The following is a 21,764-nucleotide window of genomic DNA, read 5'->3' as shown; positions in this document are numbered from 1 at the left end:
ACATCAAAATTTGCTGTAATACGAGAGAGAGAGAGAGAGAGAGAGAGAGGTTGGGCTTGGGGGAGTGGGTTCCAACAAAGAGAGAATATCCAGCTTCAGCTTGTTTGTATATATTGTTGGTGGGTCCAAGGTGGTGCTGATGAGCTCAGAGGATAGATAACAATAGCTTTGAACATATATATACAATGCCTGCCAAACATCCACTGCTAGAGAGTATATATGCATGGCAGGCAATATGACAATGATGTCTACATGGGATATCATCTTACATATTGTTCATATAATTGTATTAATATTGTTGGCGAGACAAACGTGCAAGGAAGATCATGTACATATATCAGAGTAAATAAATAAATAAGGGAGGAGGAGGAGAAGTGGCGCCAAATGGAGGAGTGAAACAAACTGTCTCTGAGCTGTTTTGTCTTGGTTCGGTTCGGATTTTAGTCCTCCTCTATGTACAAAATTCCAATGCCATACCATGTTCTTCCATTCTTTCTTCCAATTATATTATTCTTTACTCTCCTCTGCTCTGCCTTAAAATAGATAACATTAATAATATATATATATACTTCCAATAGTTTCAATTCCATTCCAATATTTAATTGAAATGATGCGATGCCACAAACCAGCCCAACTACTTCCCTCCTTTTCATAGGACACCCTCCCTAATTACACGGTTCACACCACCTCTCTTCCCTTCACGTGGTCCCCAAACCCGCACAATAATATATATATATATATATTTATATAATATGAGTAACATATAGTCATAAAATGTGTAAATGTCGCGTAATCATTTTGAAAAATAGTGAGATCCACGATTAAAAAATTAATTTTTTTTTATTTTATGTGGGTTCCGTATTAATTTACTTTTTTTTTAAAAATTACACAACGCTTACATAATTATGAATGTAAATATTATTTATATATATATGTACAAGTCTTTTTTATTTGTAAATGGATACAAGTGATATACTGTCTACATTAAAATTTAATTTATAAAATTTAAATTTAATTTTATTTTATAAATTAAATCATGTCATATCTAACTATGTGTTATTAAAAATAATAAAAATTAAAAATAAATGATAACATTTCTTATTATTTCTTGCATTATATATATATAAATAACCTCTAAGATATTTTTCCAAGTTGACCCATAGGTATAAGAATAGAAAAATACTATTATGTTCTCTCTTTGCCCTCTCAAAATCATCGTTGGTAATAATTTTTTTTTTAATTTATTGATTAAGGAAGTAATTTTAAATATATTTATATATTTTTTTATTTTTTAAAAATATATAAATATATTAAAAAATATGATAAAAAAGGCCAGCCGTCAAAAAGAACGGCACACTCTAGCGGCAGAGTTGCACCGCTCGTAAGAATAAAGGGCAAAAAAGGAAAGGGAGGGGGAGAGATGGAAGCTTTCTGCTTTTCTGATCGAGTAATAACGGACTCCACCTCCTTCTTCTTCTACTAAACTTGAAAAAATAAAATAAAGCCAATGGCTTTTTATATAAATTTATTTCCTCAATAAATAATTATTTGTTTATTTTACCTCAATCACTACTAACTACTGATCTACTATTGTTTTTGGGGGCTCAAAAACTGTACAAATTCTACCTTTGAATTCCCTCTCTCTCTCTCTCTCTCTCTCTCTCTCTCAATCACTGGTTTCACTGATTTCTATCAACTATTTTGTTACGCTCGAATCCATTTACCGAGGCTCCTCGCAACCTTTTTCTTTTCCTAATCTTACAAATTTTGTTGCTGCTGATGTGATGCCTTTCGTGGGCTCATACTTCTCTCAACGGTACGTTTGCTCCTTGATAAAAAGTGTATGAAATCGGTTAACGGAATTGTGTGAAAATGCGGAAAAAGAATTCTTATAGCTTTGTACATTGGTTTTGTTTTTTCCCAACAATTTCAACGGTCTGAAATAGTTTTAAAGGAATTCAATCGACCGTAGTAGACTGGACGTTTTATACTTTCCAAGATTCAAATTTGCTTTACAGTTTCCAAGATTCAAAATTTGCCTCTTATGATTTGTGTTTTTCTTATGAAAACTCTATGAACTCAGCTCATAGATTTCTTGCTCTTATTTTTTAAATTCACTCGAGTCGTTAATTGGGCTCCATTCCGGTCACCACTTCAAAATCACACCCGTGTTTGTGTATAATTGACCAATTTGAACTTGATATATATATATATCCAATATCCAAATGCAATTTGACTGATACCTGGGTGATTTGTGCAATTTGCAGACTATAGGGTGAAGATTGCAAAAAAAAAAAACTTCCTTTTGCTTCTAATGGGGTGATCCATACATGGAAGTGGTGACTCGGTAGCATTGGGATGAGTTGATGACAGCCTTTTTATAGCCCGCTGGCTGCATGGGAGGCTTCTTGCACTTCTTCGACTTCAATCAGGGGAACATGGCCAGGAAAGTTCGTTCGCAGAAGAGACATGTTGGGGGTAAGTATTTTTGCCCCATCCATGCGTCGGCAGAAGAGTATGTAGACTAGGAAGGGCTCCTTGAACGCTTTTCTTTTACAGGGTCATGCTCTTAAATCGTTGTCTATGTTTTCGTTTTAGAATCTGTAGTTTAAATATAAACATATCGATGGCTTTTATTGCCAATGGTTTCAATGTGGCGATTTGATGAATAAAGTTTATATCAGTAAGTTCAGGATATTGAGTTCTCGGGTGTGCCATGCATTTATGAGGAAACAAACTTGGCTGATTTATATCAACAAAATCTTGGAACATTTCGTCTATAGGTTTTCACTAGAGGTTCTGGAAGTCAAGTCCTGAAGGATGGTTTATCTACACATCAAACCAACATTTAAAAAATTAGAAAATTGCCCCTCCAGAAGTGGAATGAATTAGTACTTACATTGTTTCTTACTAATCTTACTCTCTTACCCAGCTTACTAAGGCAATGCTATTATTCTAATTACTTTGCAGGCCTTGAAGCTCCTCAGAATAGTCTGGAGCTGCGATTAGAAACTCCTCAGAGCTATTGTGCTGTAGGAGATGTACCGGTAACTTTCATTGCATGCCTTGCTATAGCTTTAATGTGACAAGGTGGTTATAATGTGTGGAGACTGCACTCTTGGGGTAGCAAGTTTGTGGCATTCACAAGTGTGCAGTTAATAGTTCTTGTGTGGAATTGTAGGGATTTGGGAGCAACTATTATAGAATTTCTGATGGGCATGAATCTTCTTTGGTATTGGAATGAGTGTGAAAGCGTTCCCTTTACTTCTTTGGGTGCTTTGTGTTGGCTTTTCAAAAGTATTTTGCTATTTTATTCTCATTTCACTGAAAATCTGGTGAATTTTTTTATCCTATTTTTGAATGGTTTAACTTCTATAAATCTATGAGAGGCAAACTCCACAAGATATGTTCTATAATCAACCATAATCATTTATTTTCGAGTCCTTTTTAACTTAGCTATGTTCTACCGATATAGATTCCTTGAATAAGTTTTTGATTATGACCTGCTTTTCTAAGAAACAGTTTTTAAATGTTACCTACTGTTCCAAAATGATTGCTTCACATATATCTTGTAGTAACCTTTTGCAAAAATGTACTTTTGCCATTATCTATCAGTTCTCTCATCAAGTTGAAGAAGACTGGTCTGAAAAGAATTGCTACCCAATTGAGGCTTCGATGAAGAAGTTGATAAATGAGGAAGTAACCAAACAATCAAACACCAGACAAAATGTCCCAAGCATTGTTGCAAGGCTGATGGGAGTGGACATGTTGCCGTTAGCTACAAATTATGCAGTTCAACCAACAGTAAAAAAGAATGAAAACATAGGAACAAAGTTATCTAAGAAGGAAAGGAATAGAAAGAGCTCAGTTGCTGATGTCTCTTGGGACTCAAATTCATCCATGCCGATGGAATTCAACCCATCTTACTGTAGTAAAGATAGAAATGCTGATAGATGGAGCAGTGAGCAAAAGTTAGGAAAACCTAGGCGTCGAGAACATCCTCAAGAGGAGGAACTACAGAAGTTCAAGAAAGAATTTGAATCATGGCAAGCAGCCAGGTTTAAGGAATGTTCAAGGGTTATTGAACTTGACAGCATCCCTGGAAAATTGCTTGCTCAAGAGGAGCTCAACAAGGAAAAGATGGCACTATATGCAACTTCTGGGAGAACAGCAAGTGAGAGGCCCAGAGAATCTCAGAGTCATGCGTTAATGGCAAGGTCATCTGAAAGAGGCAATTTAGAGCAACCTGGAGATAACATGGAATTTTTCCTGTCTGAGCAAAAAGAATCTCTTCCTTTGAGAAGCAGGACCATAAGGAGAAACTTTGAGCAGCCCTACCTGATGAGTTCTAGTCAGAAACTGGAAAAATCTTCTGCTCCCACAAAAATAGTGATATTGAAGCCCGGTCCAGATATGATTTATGACAATGAAGAATCTTGGACAAGTCCCTTGGGCACTTTAGCAGAGCGAGGTAGCATAGAAGATTTTCTTGAGGAGGTAAAGGAGCGGTTGAAATGTGAAATGCAAGAGCACCCTCTTAAGAGGGGTTGTACGGCCAGAGGCAGTGGAATTGAGACCCCCTTCAGTGAAAAGCCATCAGATCCAAAACAGATTGCTAGGCATATAGCAAAACAAGTCCGAGATAGTGTGACTAAGGATCTTGGAAGTAATTTGCGCCCGTCAGAATCAACAAGATCATATAGAAGTGAAATTCAGTTCAATGGACCAGGTTCCCTGGATTTCATCAGCAGAGATACCAGGAAATTCTTACCAGAGAGACTAAGGAATGTTCTCAAGAAAGAAACACAGCTTGACATCCCCATTGCAACCTCTTCATCATCAGTGTTGGAAAATGAGGAGGTCAAACTGAAAAAAGCTAGAGATACACTGACGGCCAAAAATGAGGTGAGCTGCCTGGAAATTGTGAAGGATGAACAAGAAATGCAAACCAGATCTTTCAGGCACGGGTCAGATGATGGAGTGCTCCGAAGAGAGTTGTCCCCTAGAAATCTCATGAGGTCCTTGTCAGCCCCAGTCTCAGGAACGTCATTTGGAAAGCTTCTTCTGGAAGATCGTCACATTTTGACTGGTGCCCACATTTGGAGAAAGCATGAAGCCATTGATAATGTTACAGTGGATGTAAAAAACCAGAGGAAAGAAAAGTTTAATTTTAAAGAAAAAGTTTCCAATTTCAGATACAGTTTCGCTTTTAGAAGGAGGCTGTTTGGCAAAAGGATCCAAACAATGGTGGAATCACGTAGCAGTGAACACACTCTTATGGGAGATATCATGAGTGGACCAACAGTGCTTCTGAACTATGGCGAGACGCATGTACGAATATACTATCTCTTCATTTATATGTTTTTTCATGAATGTAAGTATAGTATGGGCTCAATTGTTTACCATTTCTTCTTGTTCTCAAGTTAACGAAACTTTTATGGTGTGGTTTTAGGATAACTCCACTGAGGTGCCTCCTAGCCCTGCATCTGTGTGCAGCAGTGCTCAAGAAGATTTCTGGAGGCCTGTCAGCCCAATGTCAACACCGGATGTAACTCCAGTGGATGATGACGTGCCACAGGTTTTTAAAGAGATCAGCTCCAATCTGAATGGTATGGAAGTAATTGATTTCCAGCGTTGATATATAAAATTCTGGATATTTGTGAAATGGTGTATGCCTGTTTATGGAGTGTTGTAAATTTGTGCTGCTTTCCATGGCTCATTTCATTGTTGACTTTGATTGAGTCAAGGACGCAGGCCAAATGTCTCTTATGGCTTCTGCACCTGCTTGCGAATATACAGATGAACTTCTGTTTGCTATATGCTACAAAAGACTAGAGTCAGTAGAAATAAAATATATCAATTTTGATCTTAATTTTAGTACAAGTTTGTGACTGCATTTGAATGATATCAGCAAACCTAGAAGAGATCCATTTGTTTTTTTCTGGCATAATAGCAACATGTGAAATAATTATCTCACGCTATTTCCTATGTTTCGATTATACAGAGCTGCGGAAGCAACTAAATCAACTCAGGTCTCATGGGCCTGAGGACACAACAATCGAACAGGAGTCCAATGAGTCTGAAACGGTAGAGCTGGTGGACCCAACGGAAGCTTACATAAGAGATCTGCTCGTTTCTTCTGGCTTGTATGAAGGATCATCTGATAAATCTTTAGTTAGATGGGGCACAATTGCAAAGCCTATTAGCAACTCCATCTTTGAAGAAGTGGAAGAAGCATACGTAAAATTGGCCAAGGAGGATGAAAGCACGATAAAGAATCACAACGAGAAGGTAGATCACAAGATGCTATTTGATTTGTTAAATGAGACACTTTCAACTATTCTTGGACCACTTTCGACCATGTCGAAATTTAAAAGAAAAATGATTCATTCCTCTATGCTGCCCACTTTATGTGGAAGGACGTTATTGGATTGTGTGTGGGAGATTATCCTTATACACTTACACCCTCCTACTGACAAATCCCACTGCTCGCTTGAGAGTATGGTAGCCCGTGATCTGGGACCAACCCATTGGTCTGTATTTACAGATGAAGAGGTCAATGTTCTGGGAAAAGATATGGAGTGTCTGATAATTGGAGATTTGGTTGAGGAAATTGTGAAGGAGATGCAATTAAGAGGACGCGAGTTTTAGACTTGTTTGGTTTTGATAATTGTGGTCGACAGTGTATATTTGGAATTTTAGTATGTACATGCTTACATTGATGTCCAAAAGGTTACCATGTTGCATGTGCCTGTATATATGTTCTCTGTCCGTGTTCATCGTGTAGAATTGAGTTGAGTCAATGCTATAGGTAATGTACACGACTTATGCATGTATTATTAGACCAAAAAAGGGGGGAAATTTTGATTTATTATTTATAGGAGAATTCGAGAATTTGTGGGATATGTTTATTCAAGTATTGTTTAGAAAGTGGGTGTCAGTATTGTGCCCTAAGAGTTCAATAAATAACAACTGTCAAAAAATCAAGTTGTTTGCTTGATGACTGGTGGTATCAGCAGCCACTCTTAGGCATCTCATGTTGTTAATAAAAGTTGTTCTTATTATTATTTTCTTTTGACACGCTGCTCATGAGCAACTTGAGCTTGATCTTGCATAAGCTTTTATTTTTTTATTATTGTTTTGAATTTCTATAGAAGGCCTGGTTGGTTGGATATCTAGGTTTCCTTATATAACTGCCAAACTGTAGCCACTGCCATTTTGATTAAATAATCAAATTACGATCGAGTTATGTAAGAATAGAAGTGTAGAAAAGTTATTTCCAAAGACTGTTGCTAAAAGTAAGGGCGGAAAGTCATGTGAGACCAAAGAATATTATTCAAACCAATACTTTTAGAAGATCTTCCACTAATTATAGAGATCTTGTGGAGGTAACGAGAAATTAGGAAAAAAGAAAGGCCGCACACTTGGTAATAACTATAAGGTTGATTGAACCAATTAATGGTATAGACATTTCAATACTTTTCTCTAGACTAGATATGGACATGGTGGTATCGTACGTTAGGTAAACAAAATTATCTTGTACTACTTGTTCTGTTCAAATTGGAATCCAATAGACAGGGAGAGCCCTCGTATTCCATAATTAATATTCCCTCACCCAGGTTGAAGTCATGATGTATGCATTAATATTGTCTCTATTTGTGATCAATTTGAGCACAACATTCAAGCAACATATATAAATAATTAACACCATTAAAACTAGAGCAAAAATTACACTAATGGGGTTGGCTTAAGTGGTAAAAACTTTAATTTTGGTGACATGATCCCTTCATATATATGGTTCAAATCCTCTTGAATGTAAACAATTTTTAGGGACCATCTAATTGGGAGAACTTTTTATTGAATTACCTAAAATGCACTTGCAAGATACTTCTTATTGAAAACTTGTGCACTCCTAAGAATAGTCTAAACTTTGTTCTTGGACACTCGGTACCAATAAAAAAAAATCATATGGACAAGATTAATAGCTTCAACTCTCGTCTCCTCCTTCTACAATTAGCGAATGGTCCATGATTGGGACCTCATGCAACAAACGGAACAAAGTCAAGGATGATAAACAGAATACTGCTACCATTTGGGCATTTTTTTGTTGTTTCATTCAAATAGTAGACATTGTGTATTTTGAATTTGTATAATACCTATTGACTATTGCAGTTAGGTATTACGCCACTAGCTAGTCACAACGCTTTTGTTCTTATATGAAATATTAAATACCGAATGGTCTTTTGGGTATATATATATATATATTTTTTAGTGAATTAGTTGTCATGTTCTCATATCTCTAATATGTAGACCTCCACCTCCACCTCTGGAGGATACTGCATGGAATGGAATCTGTATCCTTATCCTTTGCCCAAAAGATCGATATTGTTATTTGTTAGTAATCTAATCATGACTCTGATCAATAAAAGACTTCAGGGAGTTCTATTTTGCCCAACAAAACTTTCAAAGTGTGTATATATATATATATATATATATATGGAAAATGTTATATCTCTCGCTAGGAGCTATCGCTCACAATTTTTTTTTCTTAGTGATTAAGTAAAAATTTTTTAATACTATTGTGAATTTTTTATATTTTTTTAAATAGTTAAAAGCATTAACAAAATAATGTGAAAAAAGAAAATAAAAATAGAATTTTTTTTTTGGCCTAGCAGGAGCTCCCAGTAGGAGCCCTCAGCGGTGACCGTAGCACTCTATGTAAGAATTGGAGAGAGAAAGTAGAATATATGAGAATATGTAAGAATTTTAAAATCTCATCATTATAATTTATCAAAAATTTTTACATAAAATATAATAAATAATTTAATTTTTTAATTATAAAATAATAATAATATTAAAAAAATAATATTTTATTCAATTTTAATATAAAATTATTTTACCTTATCTTAAAATCCAAACCAACAAACAGAAATTAAATATGTTGTGTTGGCCTGATCAATATTTTTTGACCCCATCCCCGGTGGTGAAGGTAAAGAGATAGGGGAGCACATGTTATGTCGGATCTCCCTCTACTTGTCACTTCTAGAAACTGGTTTAATATGCTTAATTATGTACTTGTAATCTCATTAGATTCTAAGCACGCATACGTGTCGAAGCAAGCGTGGTGCAAGAATTGTTTTAATCATGTTTTGGAAATTTCCAGAAGATTAGACATGGTTAGGTCAAAAACCATATTCATTCATTAGTCGACACAAATTTCTCAAGAGTCATGGTCCATGGATTATGCTCCAAATACACTTAATGCGGTTTTTTACGACTTAATTATTATACATCATGTGGCCGCTACACATGTTATTGGTAGACATCACATGCCAGCTTTAGCTTTACGATGAAGACAAAATTAAATGTCTGTAATCTGCCCTCAATGCATTCTTATGATCCTCCTATCAATCAATATTGATATTGAATAAACATGTATGTCTTGCATGAGTTTTCATGTGGGTTCTTGTAAAAAACACACTACATAGAATATTATTATAATTATATTTATAAGTAACAAAGAAAATGGTCCAATGGTTGGCTCCAGTCTTTAAGAGAGAAAAGAAAAGGGTAAAAATAAAAAAAAATAAAAGCAAAAAGGTCAGGCCTAGCTGATTGGTAGGCAGGCCTGACGTGTATACACCACCTGAATTTCACCCAACCTCCCAATTAATTTCCTTAGCCTTGGGGAATTTCTGTGGTGGATAACCTGTAAATCTGCTGTCCTAATGGATAAGTGACAGCAGAGACTGAGTTTCCAGTGTTTCCAATGAGTAGGTGACAGTTGGATTTGCGCACTACTGCAGATGATGTGAATAGCTTTTACTCTGATAAGGGGATGGTAAAGACACGAGCCTTTTATTTTGACAGAAGGCTGAAAGTCTCAGGTTGAAATGGCAGCAGCAGCAGCAGCAGGCAGTGCCCTAAGAGTAGCGCAGGCATCGATGTGTCAGAGACGTCAGAAGTGCAGGGAAGAAAGAGGCTCTATCTCTGGCCTGGCACTGACAAAAAAATAAAAAAAATGTAATGTTGACGATTGAACATACATTCCCACCGAACCTAACTGACCCATGTAAAGCTGTAACACGTGTTGTCACTCAATCTGTACATTTAGTGCACGAGAGCAGCAGCCAGCAGGATGGTCTGCACTCACACTGCACCAATATCTGACACATGTTAAGGGAAGACTTTTTCTCTCTCCTTTGTTTCCTATGCAAGTCATGTTCAAGTTTACGTTCCAATTTTCTACAACCATCCGAGTTTTTACGCATCTATTACATGTCTGCTGAATATGTGAGAAATGCATGTTTGGTATTTAAAAAACATGTTCTTTTTAGGATTATTTATAAAATTATTATGTCTATTATATTATGTCAACGTAAAAATCTTTTGTTTTAGTGACAATTAGAAATATATTCTTAATTAAATACATATCAAGGATTTTGACAATTAATACATCAAAATATTACTTCTCACTCAATATTATAAGTCATACTTGACGATGTGGCCAGGTCATGGCCCCCTATAAATTTGAAAAAAAATAAAAAATATGTATTAATTTTTTTGATTTAATAAAATAATATTAATTTATCATATATTAGTCCCTATTCTAAAAATTATTTTAATCTATTCATAAAATTTAATCTGATATAAAAATAAAATAAATAAAACACATCTCATATAAAATAAAATACATAATTTTTATTATAAATAAAAAAAATTTCTAATTATAATTAGTAGTATTTCTAACTTCTTTCTATTGTCTATATTGAAAGAAAAATAGTTAAAAAAACTCTGATTTAGATTCAATACTTGATGATTTTATTTATTTAAAATAATGCAAGTTATAATTTTAGACACTCTTTTTTTTTGTTTAATATATTTGTATGAATATCTTTATATTACTTTCATAATATATTGTTCTTGACATATCAAATATTTTTTTTAATATATAAGTTGTATTAAATGTATTTTTTTTAATTATAAATCTTCATATCAGATTATTATATATCGTAAAAAAAATTGTATAAAAGTAAAATAAAAAATATTTTATATATATTGTTTTAGTTTTATTTAACCCCCTAAAATAAATTTCTAGCTCTGCCACAGGATTTGGTATCGCTTAGACAACTTTATGTTCATGTCATTAAGTAGTGAAAATACTTAAATTATATCACATTTATTGATGCGATTGAATGCAATCTTTTTAATAACTCATTCAATGTTAAATTATATTGAGAAATAAAAATAATTAATGGAAGATCATTTAGAACGTTTTTAACAAGTTTTCTGAGATTTTTCAGATAAAAATTTTAAGTTTTAAGATTAAATATTAAATATATTATTATTGTATTAGAATTTGAAAAAGTTAAGAAAAAGTTAAATTATTTATTATATTTTGTATGAGAATTTGAGAAAATTGTAATAATAAGATGAGAATTTTATGTGACCAAACAGTACGTTAAGTATCATATATATTCAAGTATAACACTTAATAATGCAAAGCAAATAGAGAAAGAAAGTATAAATTATTGTATCAAATAAATTAAGATGAGATTTCGATAATGAATAGAGAAAAAAGTTAAAAGTTAAATAAAATATTATTAAAAGATTATATTTTATTAATAATATTATTTTTTAATTTAAAAAAATTAAATTATTTATTGTATTTTATATAAAAATTTTAAATATAATAGTTAAATAAGATGTATTGAGATTATCTAATTGAATTGAAGTAAAATAAATATAATATAAATTATAAACACCGAGACCGAAGGCCCATAGTTCAAACAAAACATTCTGCATCCTTTTCTATTCATAGAAGGGAAACCCCGTATTCGTACATTTTCTGTCGGTTGGTACACGTCAAACTAGTAATAAAATTGTCAAAGAAAATCGTAAAATGCGCACGAGACACATGGTGACGCTAAGATACGCACATTAGGGTACTGCGCCTCCCAACAACTGAAGCAAACTTTTCTTCTACGCCTTTCTCTTTTGGGTCTCTGCCCCGTTTTGTCTCTTTCTTTACTTTCTCGTTAATCTTCCATTCCTTCCCTGCCAAAGACCGCACTGACTTCATTTTTTCTCTGCGAGAGAGAGGGAGAGAGAGAGAAAGAGAGACCGAGAGTTTGATGACTGAATTTAACATGATGGAGTGGGAGGAGCAAGGAAATCATGACCACCACCCCCATCATCATCATCATCATCAGCAGCAGCAGCAGCAGCAGCAAGAGAGGGAGGAGCAAGTGCAGAATGGAAATGTTGGTAATATTGAAGTTAATGCGAATGGGAATGGAAATGGAGGGATGTTGTATGTGAAGGTTATGACCGATGAGCAGCTGGACACTCTCCGCAAGCAGATTGCTGTGTACGCCTCCATTTGCGAGAAACTCGTTGAGATGCACAGAAACCTTACCGCCCAACAAGATCTTGCAGGTCTCTACTCCTCTATATGTGATACGCTGCGCTGTTTTGCTTTGTTTCTTGTTTCATAACATCTGTTTGTATTTTTTCCATTTTATATGGGCCAACTCAGGTTTCTGTCCATATTTATAGAATTAAACTCGCGATCTCACCCTTCACCTCCTGCTTACGAGATGCAGAGATGCTATTTGGTTAAAATATTTTTGCTTTTTTATTCAATGCTTTGTTCTTTATAATTTTGTTGATAGTGATCTCATAAGGGGGCTCCCGGTTTTATGGGGAATTATTTGCTTCTTTTTGGTTTTTAGTTTTGTTTAGGTTCATATTTATGATAATTCTGTCTATACTTTTCTCATTTTCTTTATGGTTTTTGTTTTCTGTTAATTGTTCTCTCTAATACATACACACATCCAATATGAGTGTTTCAAAAACTTTGTCCCATAAACATTTGAAATTTCTTCCCTTTTTTTCTTTTAATAACTTGGGAAGATATTGTCCCGTGGATCTCATTGTTTCTACTGTGACTTGTGGTTTTTTCATTCGTTATTATCATTTGGTTGGTTTTTTTTTTTTTTGGTCTCTCCGATTTGTTGAGTTCTCATTAATACCTATTTGCTCTCACCATTGATCCATGTCTTTGTTGTTTTGGAAAAATCCTATGGGCATTGTGGTGAGAATCTGATAAATAGGTGATCTATATCTAGCTAAATCATTCTGGAATTCTAATAAATGCTTTTGGTACAACTCAGTTGGATTGAAGGGGATTGTGTGGAATCCTACAGATTTTTCCACCTATCTGAATTGGAATAAATTAATTTAGTCCCAGATTGATCATTTTTACTTCAAATTGTAATGCGTTTAATAAAGTGGGAGATGTACCATGCCTCACTAATTTATTTAATGTAGATGTTATTCCAATATTGTGCCCGGAGAGCCAGACTCAAGGCATATGGATCCCGAGTTTATTGCTTTATCTTGAAAGAGCTATTAAACATGATAGCAGTCGATCTCTAGCCAGACTAGATGTTCTCTAAATTGATAGAAAAACTATTACCTAATGAATTTCTTCTCATCTTTTGGCCTTTTGGTTCTCAAATTTGAGTAGCTAATTGGTGTTCTTTGCATTAAGAGTCTTCAATTTTGTGGTGTTTTTGCAGTTGGTTGCTGTATAAGTTCATGCTAGTCATAGATGCATATCATTGAATAATTTTATCTCCCATATTTCATTGCCTGCATTTTTCCTATGTGAGAGTGGACATGCCTCTGAAATAAGGCATTACCCATGTGAAATGAATGGAGTGGAAACATTCACGATTGTCTCTGCCTCCCAAACCTGTGGAGCATGTGGGTTTTAGATGCTGGAGATGGATGTTTATATTAAGACTTGACAAGTAAGATATACTTATAAAAAAAAAAAAAAAAAAAAAAAAGGACTTGACAAGTAAGATAGTATAATCATAGAAACTTTTTGTTTTTCTTTAAGACCCTCACTCTTTCAAGATTTTTCATTAAATTTGGCATTTTTCTTCATCTAGTTTGTTTCAGTTTCTTGATCTTACTAAAGGGACATGGCATGTTATTCTGGTTATTGATGTCTAGTAACTTCGTTTGATCTAAATTCTAATGTTTAATCTTTTCTCTTAAGCATTCGAGTTGATGTGGGTGTTATCCTCACATTTATTGAAGAGCAATGTTACGCTTCATTCTAGATTTTGTTATTTTTAATTACACCGACTGAGGAGGCATTATTCAAGTGGCTTCATATGTCAACTACTTAACTCAAAACTATTTACAATTTGACACATCAGCTGGTGTGAGTAAGGATGATAAAATATAGGATGAATAATAACATTTCTCTTTGCCTATCCTTCAAGAGTTCATGTTTGCTTAAACAGAACTTCCACCCTTGCTTTCTCAGGAGTGAGGCTGGGAAATATATACTGTGATTCTTTAATGACATCTGCTGGCCACAAAATTACTTCCAGACAGAGGTGGACTCCAACTCCCGTGCAGCTTCAAATTCTGGAGCGTATATTTGATCAAGGGACTGGAACTCCAAGCAAGCAGAAGATCAAAGAGATAACCTCTGAACTGAGACAGCATGGCCAAATTTCAGAAACAAATGTCTATAATTGGTTCCAGAATAGACGTGCCCGATCAAAACGAAAACAACAAAATGTAGCACCAAACGCTGCTGAATCAGAAGTAGAGACAGAAGTTGATTCACCCAAGGATAAGAAGACAAAACCAGAGGAATTTCACTCCCAACAGAACTCAGATCCCAGGGCTGAAGATTTGTGCTTCCAGAACCAGGAGATAAGCTCTGATCTGCATTTCTTAGATCCACAGAGTGGTAAAGAAGAGATTATGTTCCCGTCAGATGGCAGTTTAAAACCTGCTAGAGGTTTAGGCCAAGCCTCTTTTTACGATGGTTTACTACCAACTGCAAGTATGCATGTTCTTTAACTTCGTTTTTCTTTCTGTTGGCGGACCATCTTACTTGGAGCTGATGCATTTTCTTGTTATAGTAGAACTGTAAAGCAATGCTTTATCATTTTCATCAAGTAATTGAGTAGATATAGTACTTTCGGTTATCAAGAAAATTTAAATCACTCATCTTTTAAACCTAATTTGCCGGTACTAGCTGAGTTGTTGGTCTTTGCTGCCATTCTGTAATTCCTTATCATATTAAAAGCATCTCTTGACTAGAATTTCAGAGGATAACTGATTCCTATCAAGTAGATCACAGCTAGGAATAAAGAATTATCTTGTTACATTCATGTATGAGCATAAGGTGTCTTGATACACATGCACACACATACAACATATTTATAGGTGTGCGCATACATGCATGCATACATACATACATACATACATACATATGTCTCTACTTATTTTTGAACCGGAACTTCTCAACACCAAAACTGTTATTACCTCCCTGATTAATTTTTGCAGGAACTGATCACCTGACTGGAAAATTGGAAGTGCCAGGGAGCTATACCCTTTATCAGCAAACAGAAGACTATGGCATGTAGGTTGGCACTTGTTTTGTCCAGCGTTGTGATATTTCTTCAAGAGTTATATCGTCACTAGAAGCTAGAGAGATCCTAGATTGAGCAGTTTGTTGAGCTAGTAAGCAGCAATCAGAGCTTGCCCATCCAGTCCCATTGAGACTATCATGCCTAACATAGTAGAGGGCCATACATATATAGTTCAATGACAGGAATGATGTGAATTAAGCTGGAGTGTATATAAACCAGTTTGAGATCATAATCTTGGGTTGCTTCCTGTCTTTTGTTAACGGAGTGAGCCTTTTTTTGATATGTCATGAGAAGTACTGTGATGATGTCAAACTTGCTTTTTAGACTTGAACAACTGTGATAGCTTAGCTTTGTTTGAAAGGAAACAGATTTGGGATTTTGCCTATTTCACTTTTTGACATTTTGCACCCATGGATGAAGAATTGGACATGAGTGTTGGGTTGAGAGGGAGCAGCTACGCGCAATCAAAGTTGGCGATAATCATTGCAATTACTAGCATTGGTTTTGATGTAATTATGGTAAAGTAGTGATGTGAGGGGTTATTAAAATGGCAATAGCAGTGAGCCGATTCTGTGTAATTTGATACAGGACCTCTATTTTTTCAGTCGATTGCTATTAAAGCAATATTGGTGAATGATGATAAAAGAAAAGAAAAGAAAAGAACATGATCGCACTACTTAGATACTACTTACTATGTGGCGTCGTTCGTATGTATACCTGTGAATTCTCTATATCCCCCACCAACTCCAACCTGGCTTCATGATATCTTGTCCCCCCCCATTTTATCTGAAATAAAAAACAGGAGAAAAGTAAAGATGAGGAGTTGGGATGCCTAGGGAAATGCCGCACATTGTTGTGAAATAGTGTTTTGAGGTTGTCAAATTAATTTTGGCTAATGCAAATTCACGTAAAAGAATGAGCTGTCGTTTGGATAGTGTATTGATATAATATAAGTTGAGATGAAAGTTAAATAAAATATTGATCTAATGTTATTTTTTAATATTATTATTATTTTAGGATTTGAAAAAAATTAAATTATTTATTACATTTTGTGTCAGAATTTGAAAAAATTATAATGATGATATAAGATTTTCAAACTTCTTGTATCCAAACCAAGCTTAATAGTGATGATAATTTGTCAATTGTTTGTTTAATTCAGCAACTTGTCTAATTGCATAAAATAAGAGTAGTAAAGTAGTGTCCTTAATCAGGAGATTTTTCGTTCAGTTAATTACTCGATATGCATTTGCAAAGAATTCTTTGTCGAGGACTTATGAACCCTCTTGGTCTCTAGAATTAGTTAGGATTTTGTTCTTCGGCAGCATATTTCAATAAAAAAAAAAATTGTTAAATATCGAAAACTAAACTTTTTAGATGCAGCCAATATAATTAGTTCAGGTTGAGAGTAGTAAATGCAATTTGTCTATAGAAAGAAAAATATTATAATTCCTTTTGTCTCACAAATTTGAAGTACAAGTATGGAAGGACTTTAAACTAGGACTGAGCAGAAATCTGAAAATCCAACTCCGACCCTGATTCAGCTCCGACTCCGACTTTCGGAGTTTTTTTCTCTAGGAAAGTTGGAGTCGGAGTCGGAGGTCGATGCCCCGGCTCCGATGCCGCTCCAACTTTACTCCGATATTGTACATATATAGTTAATAAAAATATATGTATTTTTCTATATGTTAATAATATAAATATAATAACATGTAATAATAATGTATAAATATTAAAATGCATAATAACATGTAACACCAATAGATAAACACTAATATATAAATAATAAATTTATAATAACATGTAATACTAATATATAATAACTAAAGTATTAATTATGTAGATTTTATATAACTATATCTTATATAGTTAGTTAAACTCAAGAATATATATACTAGTATGAGTTAATTATTATTATAAAAATATCTATATTCTTTATACATTAATCATATATATTTTATATAGCTATAACTTATATAGTGAGTTAAATACTAGTATGAACAAATATACCTAAAATAATACACTTAACCTATAATAATATGTAACACTAATGTACCTAATATACCATATAGTAGTAATGTATAGATTATAGTAATCAATTTATGATTCTATGATAACTTATAACATGTCATACTAATTTTGTTTTTTTTTCTTCAAGCACAAGTTGGAATGAAATTTGTTGCAATTTATATTAGTTTTTTTGTTGTAAGTTGTAACTTGTTGATGGAATTAGAATTTGATGGATGATGAGCCATGAGTTGGTTGGATAATTTGGGAGGATAGATGATAATGAATAATTAGTTTGTAATTTTGGTTTTGTATTTTTAATTTATAATTTTGTATAAATAATTTTAATTTGTAATTTTGGTTATGTATTTTTAATGTATGTATCACAGTTGAAAAATTTCTTGTTGCAAGTTTGAATTTTGTTTTATTTTATAGTGTCAAATATTTTAATGTGTGTATCAAGTTCTAAGGATCTAAAGATAAAGGATCCTTGTGTGAATAATTTCTTTTTACATATTTGGTTAAATAAATTAGAAATTAGAAATTATATTTAAAAAAAAATTGATATGGAAGCCCAAATCTGATTAGAGTCCAAAATTGTAAAATTAAAATATCAAATGGATTAAGGAAAAAAGTCCAATAAAAAAGCCTAACTCCGACTCTGCTCCTATAAGTCAGAGTCGGAGTCAGAGCGGAGTCTGTAGAAGTCGGAGGTTGGATTCAACCTTTGACGAAGTCAGAGTCAGAGTCGGAGGATGACAATACTGACTCCGAAAAGTCGGTGCTCAGCCCTACTTCAGACCCGCACTCCCCACAATTCCTCATATTTGATGACATTGGTTAGGTCATATTCAATAAATTTATTCATCATTTTAATTCTCTTCATTTCATGATGTGATATTATATGATTATTTCATAAGTAAAATATAATAAATAATTTTTAATAATTTAATGTCATATCATAGGATGATAAAATAATGATGATAATTAAAATGATGAGTAGTATTACTCGGTCATATTAGATTCATGACATTAACATAACATAGATTAGGAAGATGGATCTGATCTGGAAGATAGCGTTGAGACAAAATTCCGACGTAGATTTATTTATTCTCTTCTCTCTCTATATATACATGATTTCTCTTCTGTTAAGATTAATACTGCGTGAATTGCATCGATCACAAATTAACGGGAAAAGAAAGATTTGTCTTTCTGTCACCCATGCAGTTTTGATAAAAAGCCCAATATTTTTAACAAATAACACAGCTATGTGAATTGCTCTCTTCCGCGGTTTGGACATGGTAATATTGGGTAGGGTTGGCAATATAATATTGGGTAAGGTTGGGATTATAAGCTTTATACGCTTTCACAAGCTCTGAAATTTTCTCTTCTTCTTCTTCTTCTTCCTTCTTCTTTCTTGACTTGTTGTCCCTTTTTCTCTTCTAATTTCTTGGGTTCTTCCTTTCATGATCTCGGCTCCTCTTTCTTCTCAACTCCCACTTGTTTTGGCCGCCCAATGGATAGTATAACCGCATGCCAATATTTGCGCAACTTGCTTACTAACTCTTATCGGATCCATTGTCCCTATCACCGTTAGTTTCTTCATGTACCTTCATGTCCATGCCGATGAAATCAATGCCTACAAATTAAATTGCATGAACCAAAACCAAACAAACTCTTTCTTGAGACCTAATGAGATCGATATATACATGGAATCAAACAAAATATTTTCAAAACATTCCCTTAATTCTATATATATATATATATATATATATTTTTTTTTTTTTCAATACTTGCAATCGATCTTTTTAAATGAATTATTTGGTACCTGCAACAGTAGAGACGGTCTTGATGGCACTCCGCTTAGCTTTGTCATCGTGTATATTTAGCTTCAATACTACCTTCTGCGACTACAAATTACCAATGCAAGCCAGTAAATCATGTTTTGATCATTACTGAAGAATGCATGATACAGATATTCTAAACCCTGTCCATCGAACAAACATAAAATAAATAAATAAATAATGTCGTACCCACCCCACCACAAATATTAATCCCGAGTACGTCATGATCCGACTGATCTATGTCTTTTAACTTGCTGAAATTCTCCGCACGGAACTCTTGATCTATTCCAACCTGGTCCTTGCAAACAGTACTACTCGAGAGTTTATTGCTATGAAGTAGTTCACCCTGTATTGTTGTCTCGATCTCTTTAATAATAGCTGATTCATACCTGCAAATAAGAAAGGAGCTAGCTATGACAATAACTGAAAAAACTTGATATTTACACGATTTTCTTTCTTTAACTGAAAACTTAATATTTTCAATTAGCTGTATGCAAAAACAAGAAAAGGGTTGAAGGGAATAAGAGATATGGTTTTAAAAAAGAGTATTGGTATTTGAAGGTAGTTACATAATTTGATTTGAAAGATTCAAATTTTAAAATTTATCTTCTAAATTAAATTATGTCATGTGGATGATGTGTGATATAAAGACTGACATTTAAATAAAATTATTCTTACAAAAAAAAAAAATTACATTTCTTGACTTTTTAGAAACTTTTTAGGCCAACGATTTTTTGAGTTAAATGGATCTAGATTTTATCAAATACTCAATGCTAAACTTTTGAGTTTTATAGAAAATCTCTATGCACATTTTTATTAGATTTGTTTAATTTGGAGGGATGTGTCATGTGATTTTCATATTTGTAGAGTCACTTGGTTATTTTGGATTTTGTTTACTATGTACAGTCGTGAAATACATAAACATCGTGTAATCGTTTTGAAAAAGAGTAGATTTTACTGTTAAAAAATTAGTTTTTTTTATATAGATTTGATAGTTATTGTTAACTTTTTTTAAAGAAATTGCGTGGTACGCACTTGCACATTTTATAACTGTAAATATTATTTTTATATCAAAAATATATATGAGACTTACTCTTATCTCTAGCATATAAAAAAAAAAACTCGTTAGAGAATGCAAACTCTCCTAATTAATTGGTTTTCCCAATGAATGTCGCGCATTGCATTATAACCTATATATATATATATATATATGTATATATTCATATTTCTCTTGACGGCAAACACAAAGTACGTACCTAGTAGATAATGACCATTTTTCTGATCAGACATCGAATTTCATTCACAACTTAATTTTTCTTATTTTCCGTCGATTTCATATCCAACTTAACATTTAAGTACTCGATCAATACTAATAATTACTCGAGTTAAAATACAACCCATATAGGAATCAACTTCGCAAAGGGGAAAAATCGATTTTGATTATTTCATGGAAACTTTTTCTAATTAAGAAAAAAACTCATGTTGATTATATATATATTTATATACTTCATGAGAGAGAGAGAGAGAGAGAGAGAGAGAGAGAGAGAGAGAGAGAGAGAGAGAGAGAGAGAGAGAGAGAGAGAGAGAGTTTTAATCTGCGCGTGTAGAAATAATTAGTAACCACAATGGGCGAATAAAAAAAAAATTAGAATGATTTTCCAAAGTTGTAGGAAATTAATTAATTATATTTGTTCTAAATTAAAGGGCGAAAAAAATGAAATGGTTACCTATTATGCAAAGTCCATCGTTTGGTATTGCCCACTTCACACATCGCAACTTTTCATGTTTGTAAATCTTCACTTTTAATATTGAAATTTTGTTCATATCTAGCAAAGGCTTAAGCAAAACTACCTGTTTGGCAGCGTACATGGGAGGATTCTACATGATAGAAAATGGGCAAAATTATCAACATCTTCTTTTTACTGCATTCAACGATGGCGGCAAGTTCAAATAAGCACCATCTTGATAAGGTTAGATTCTTGAGAGAACGACCACTGCATACTTAGATACTTCTATTGCTTTGTAGAGCTCTGGTGCTATGAGCTTTCCCCACTCTAGTTTTTCATCATCCATAAAAGCTTTGATATCTTTTTATGTAAAAGCAGCATATAGATGACTTGTAAAACCGTTGCGAGTATCATAACCACAGAAATTGAGGAAAACATCATGTTTCCATACAGGTCGTGTTGAAGAAAATGATGATGAAGACATTAATCAGGAAGTTGTTTGATTGCTCGTCACTCAGAACAAGTTTGCTGGTTTGATTGGGGATATCATGTTGTTGCAAGACTTATTAATTTAAAATGAATGATTAGGTTTATAAAGAGACTTCACGAGCTCCCAAAATGATGAAGTAAATGCCATATGTTATATTTACGAAAAATGTTTTAACTAGAAAATAATTTTGTAAAAGTAAATTTATCAACTGTTTGACGTGTTATGTTAGATT

At 33.6% G+C, this 21,764-nt stretch overlaps 2 protein-coding genes across 2 annotated transcripts; both read left to right on the top strand.

The window, feature by feature from the left end:
- The first annotated feature begins 1,478 nt into the window (after positions 1-1,478).
- On the top strand, positions 1,479-7,080 carry LOC122316053. Its single transcript, XM_043132541.1, has 6 exons — positions 1,479-1,816; positions 2,268-2,478; positions 2,971-3,047; positions 3,616-5,331; positions 5,453-5,609; positions 6,005-7,080. Exons 2-6 carry the CDS (start codon positions 2,397-2,399, stop codon positions 6,649-6,651), a joined length of 2,679 nt encoding a protein of 892 aa, XP_042988475.1. The 5' UTR covers positions 1,479-1,816; positions 2,268-2,396; the 3' UTR covers positions 6,652-7,080.
- Positions 7,081-11,984: 4,904 nt separating this feature from the next.
- On the top strand, positions 11,985-15,852 carry LOC122317062 (WUSCHEL-related homeobox 8). Its single transcript, XM_043133962.1, has 3 exons — positions 11,985-12,438; positions 14,345-14,875; positions 15,382-15,852. The coding sequence occupies exons 1-3, from the start codon at positions 12,135-12,137 to the stop codon at positions 15,459-15,461; spliced, it is 915 nt and encodes a 304-aa protein (XP_042989896.1). The 5' UTR covers positions 11,985-12,134; the 3' UTR covers positions 15,462-15,852.
- The last annotated feature ends 5,912 nt before the right edge of the window (positions 15,853-21,764 follow it).

The sequence above is a fragment of the Carya illinoinensis genome, chromosome 7 (assembly GCF_018687715.1).
Source record: "Carya illinoinensis cultivar Pawnee chromosome 7, C.illinoinensisPawnee_v1, whole genome shotgun sequence".
Taxonomy (NCBI): domain Eukaryota; kingdom Viridiplantae; phylum Streptophyta; class Magnoliopsida; order Fagales; family Juglandaceae; genus Carya; species Carya illinoinensis.
The sequence above is the reverse complement of the archived record's forward strand: the minus strand, read 5'-3'. Positions and strand labels throughout refer to the sequence as shown.

Excerpts from the sequence above, each read along its gene's own strand:
- LOC122316053 (XM_043132541.1), top strand. The coding sequence starts at position 2,397 with ATGGGAGGCTTCTTGCACTTCTTCGACTTCAATCAGGGGAACATGGCC. Across the intron at positions 2,479-2,970 it reads GCAGAAGAGACATGTTGGGG|GCCTTGAAGCTCCTCAGAAT; the intron begins GTAAGTATTTTT and ends ATTACTTTGCAG. Across the intron at positions 3,048-3,615 it reads GTGCTGTAGGAGATGTACCG|TTCTCTCATCAAGTTGAAGA; the intron begins GTAACTTTCATT and ends ATTATCTATCAG.
- LOC122317062 (XM_043133962.1), top strand. The coding sequence starts at position 12,135 with ATGACTGAATTTAACATGATGGAGTGGGAGGAGCAAGGAAATCATGAC. Across the intron at positions 12,439-14,344 it reads CGCCCAACAAGATCTTGCAG|GAGTGAGGCTGGGAAATATA; the intron begins GTCTCTACTCCT and ends TTGCTTTCTCAG. Across the intron at positions 14,876-15,381 it reads TGGTTTACTACCAACTGCAA|GAACTGATCACCTGACTGGA; the intron begins GTATGCATGTTC and ends TAATTTTTGCAG.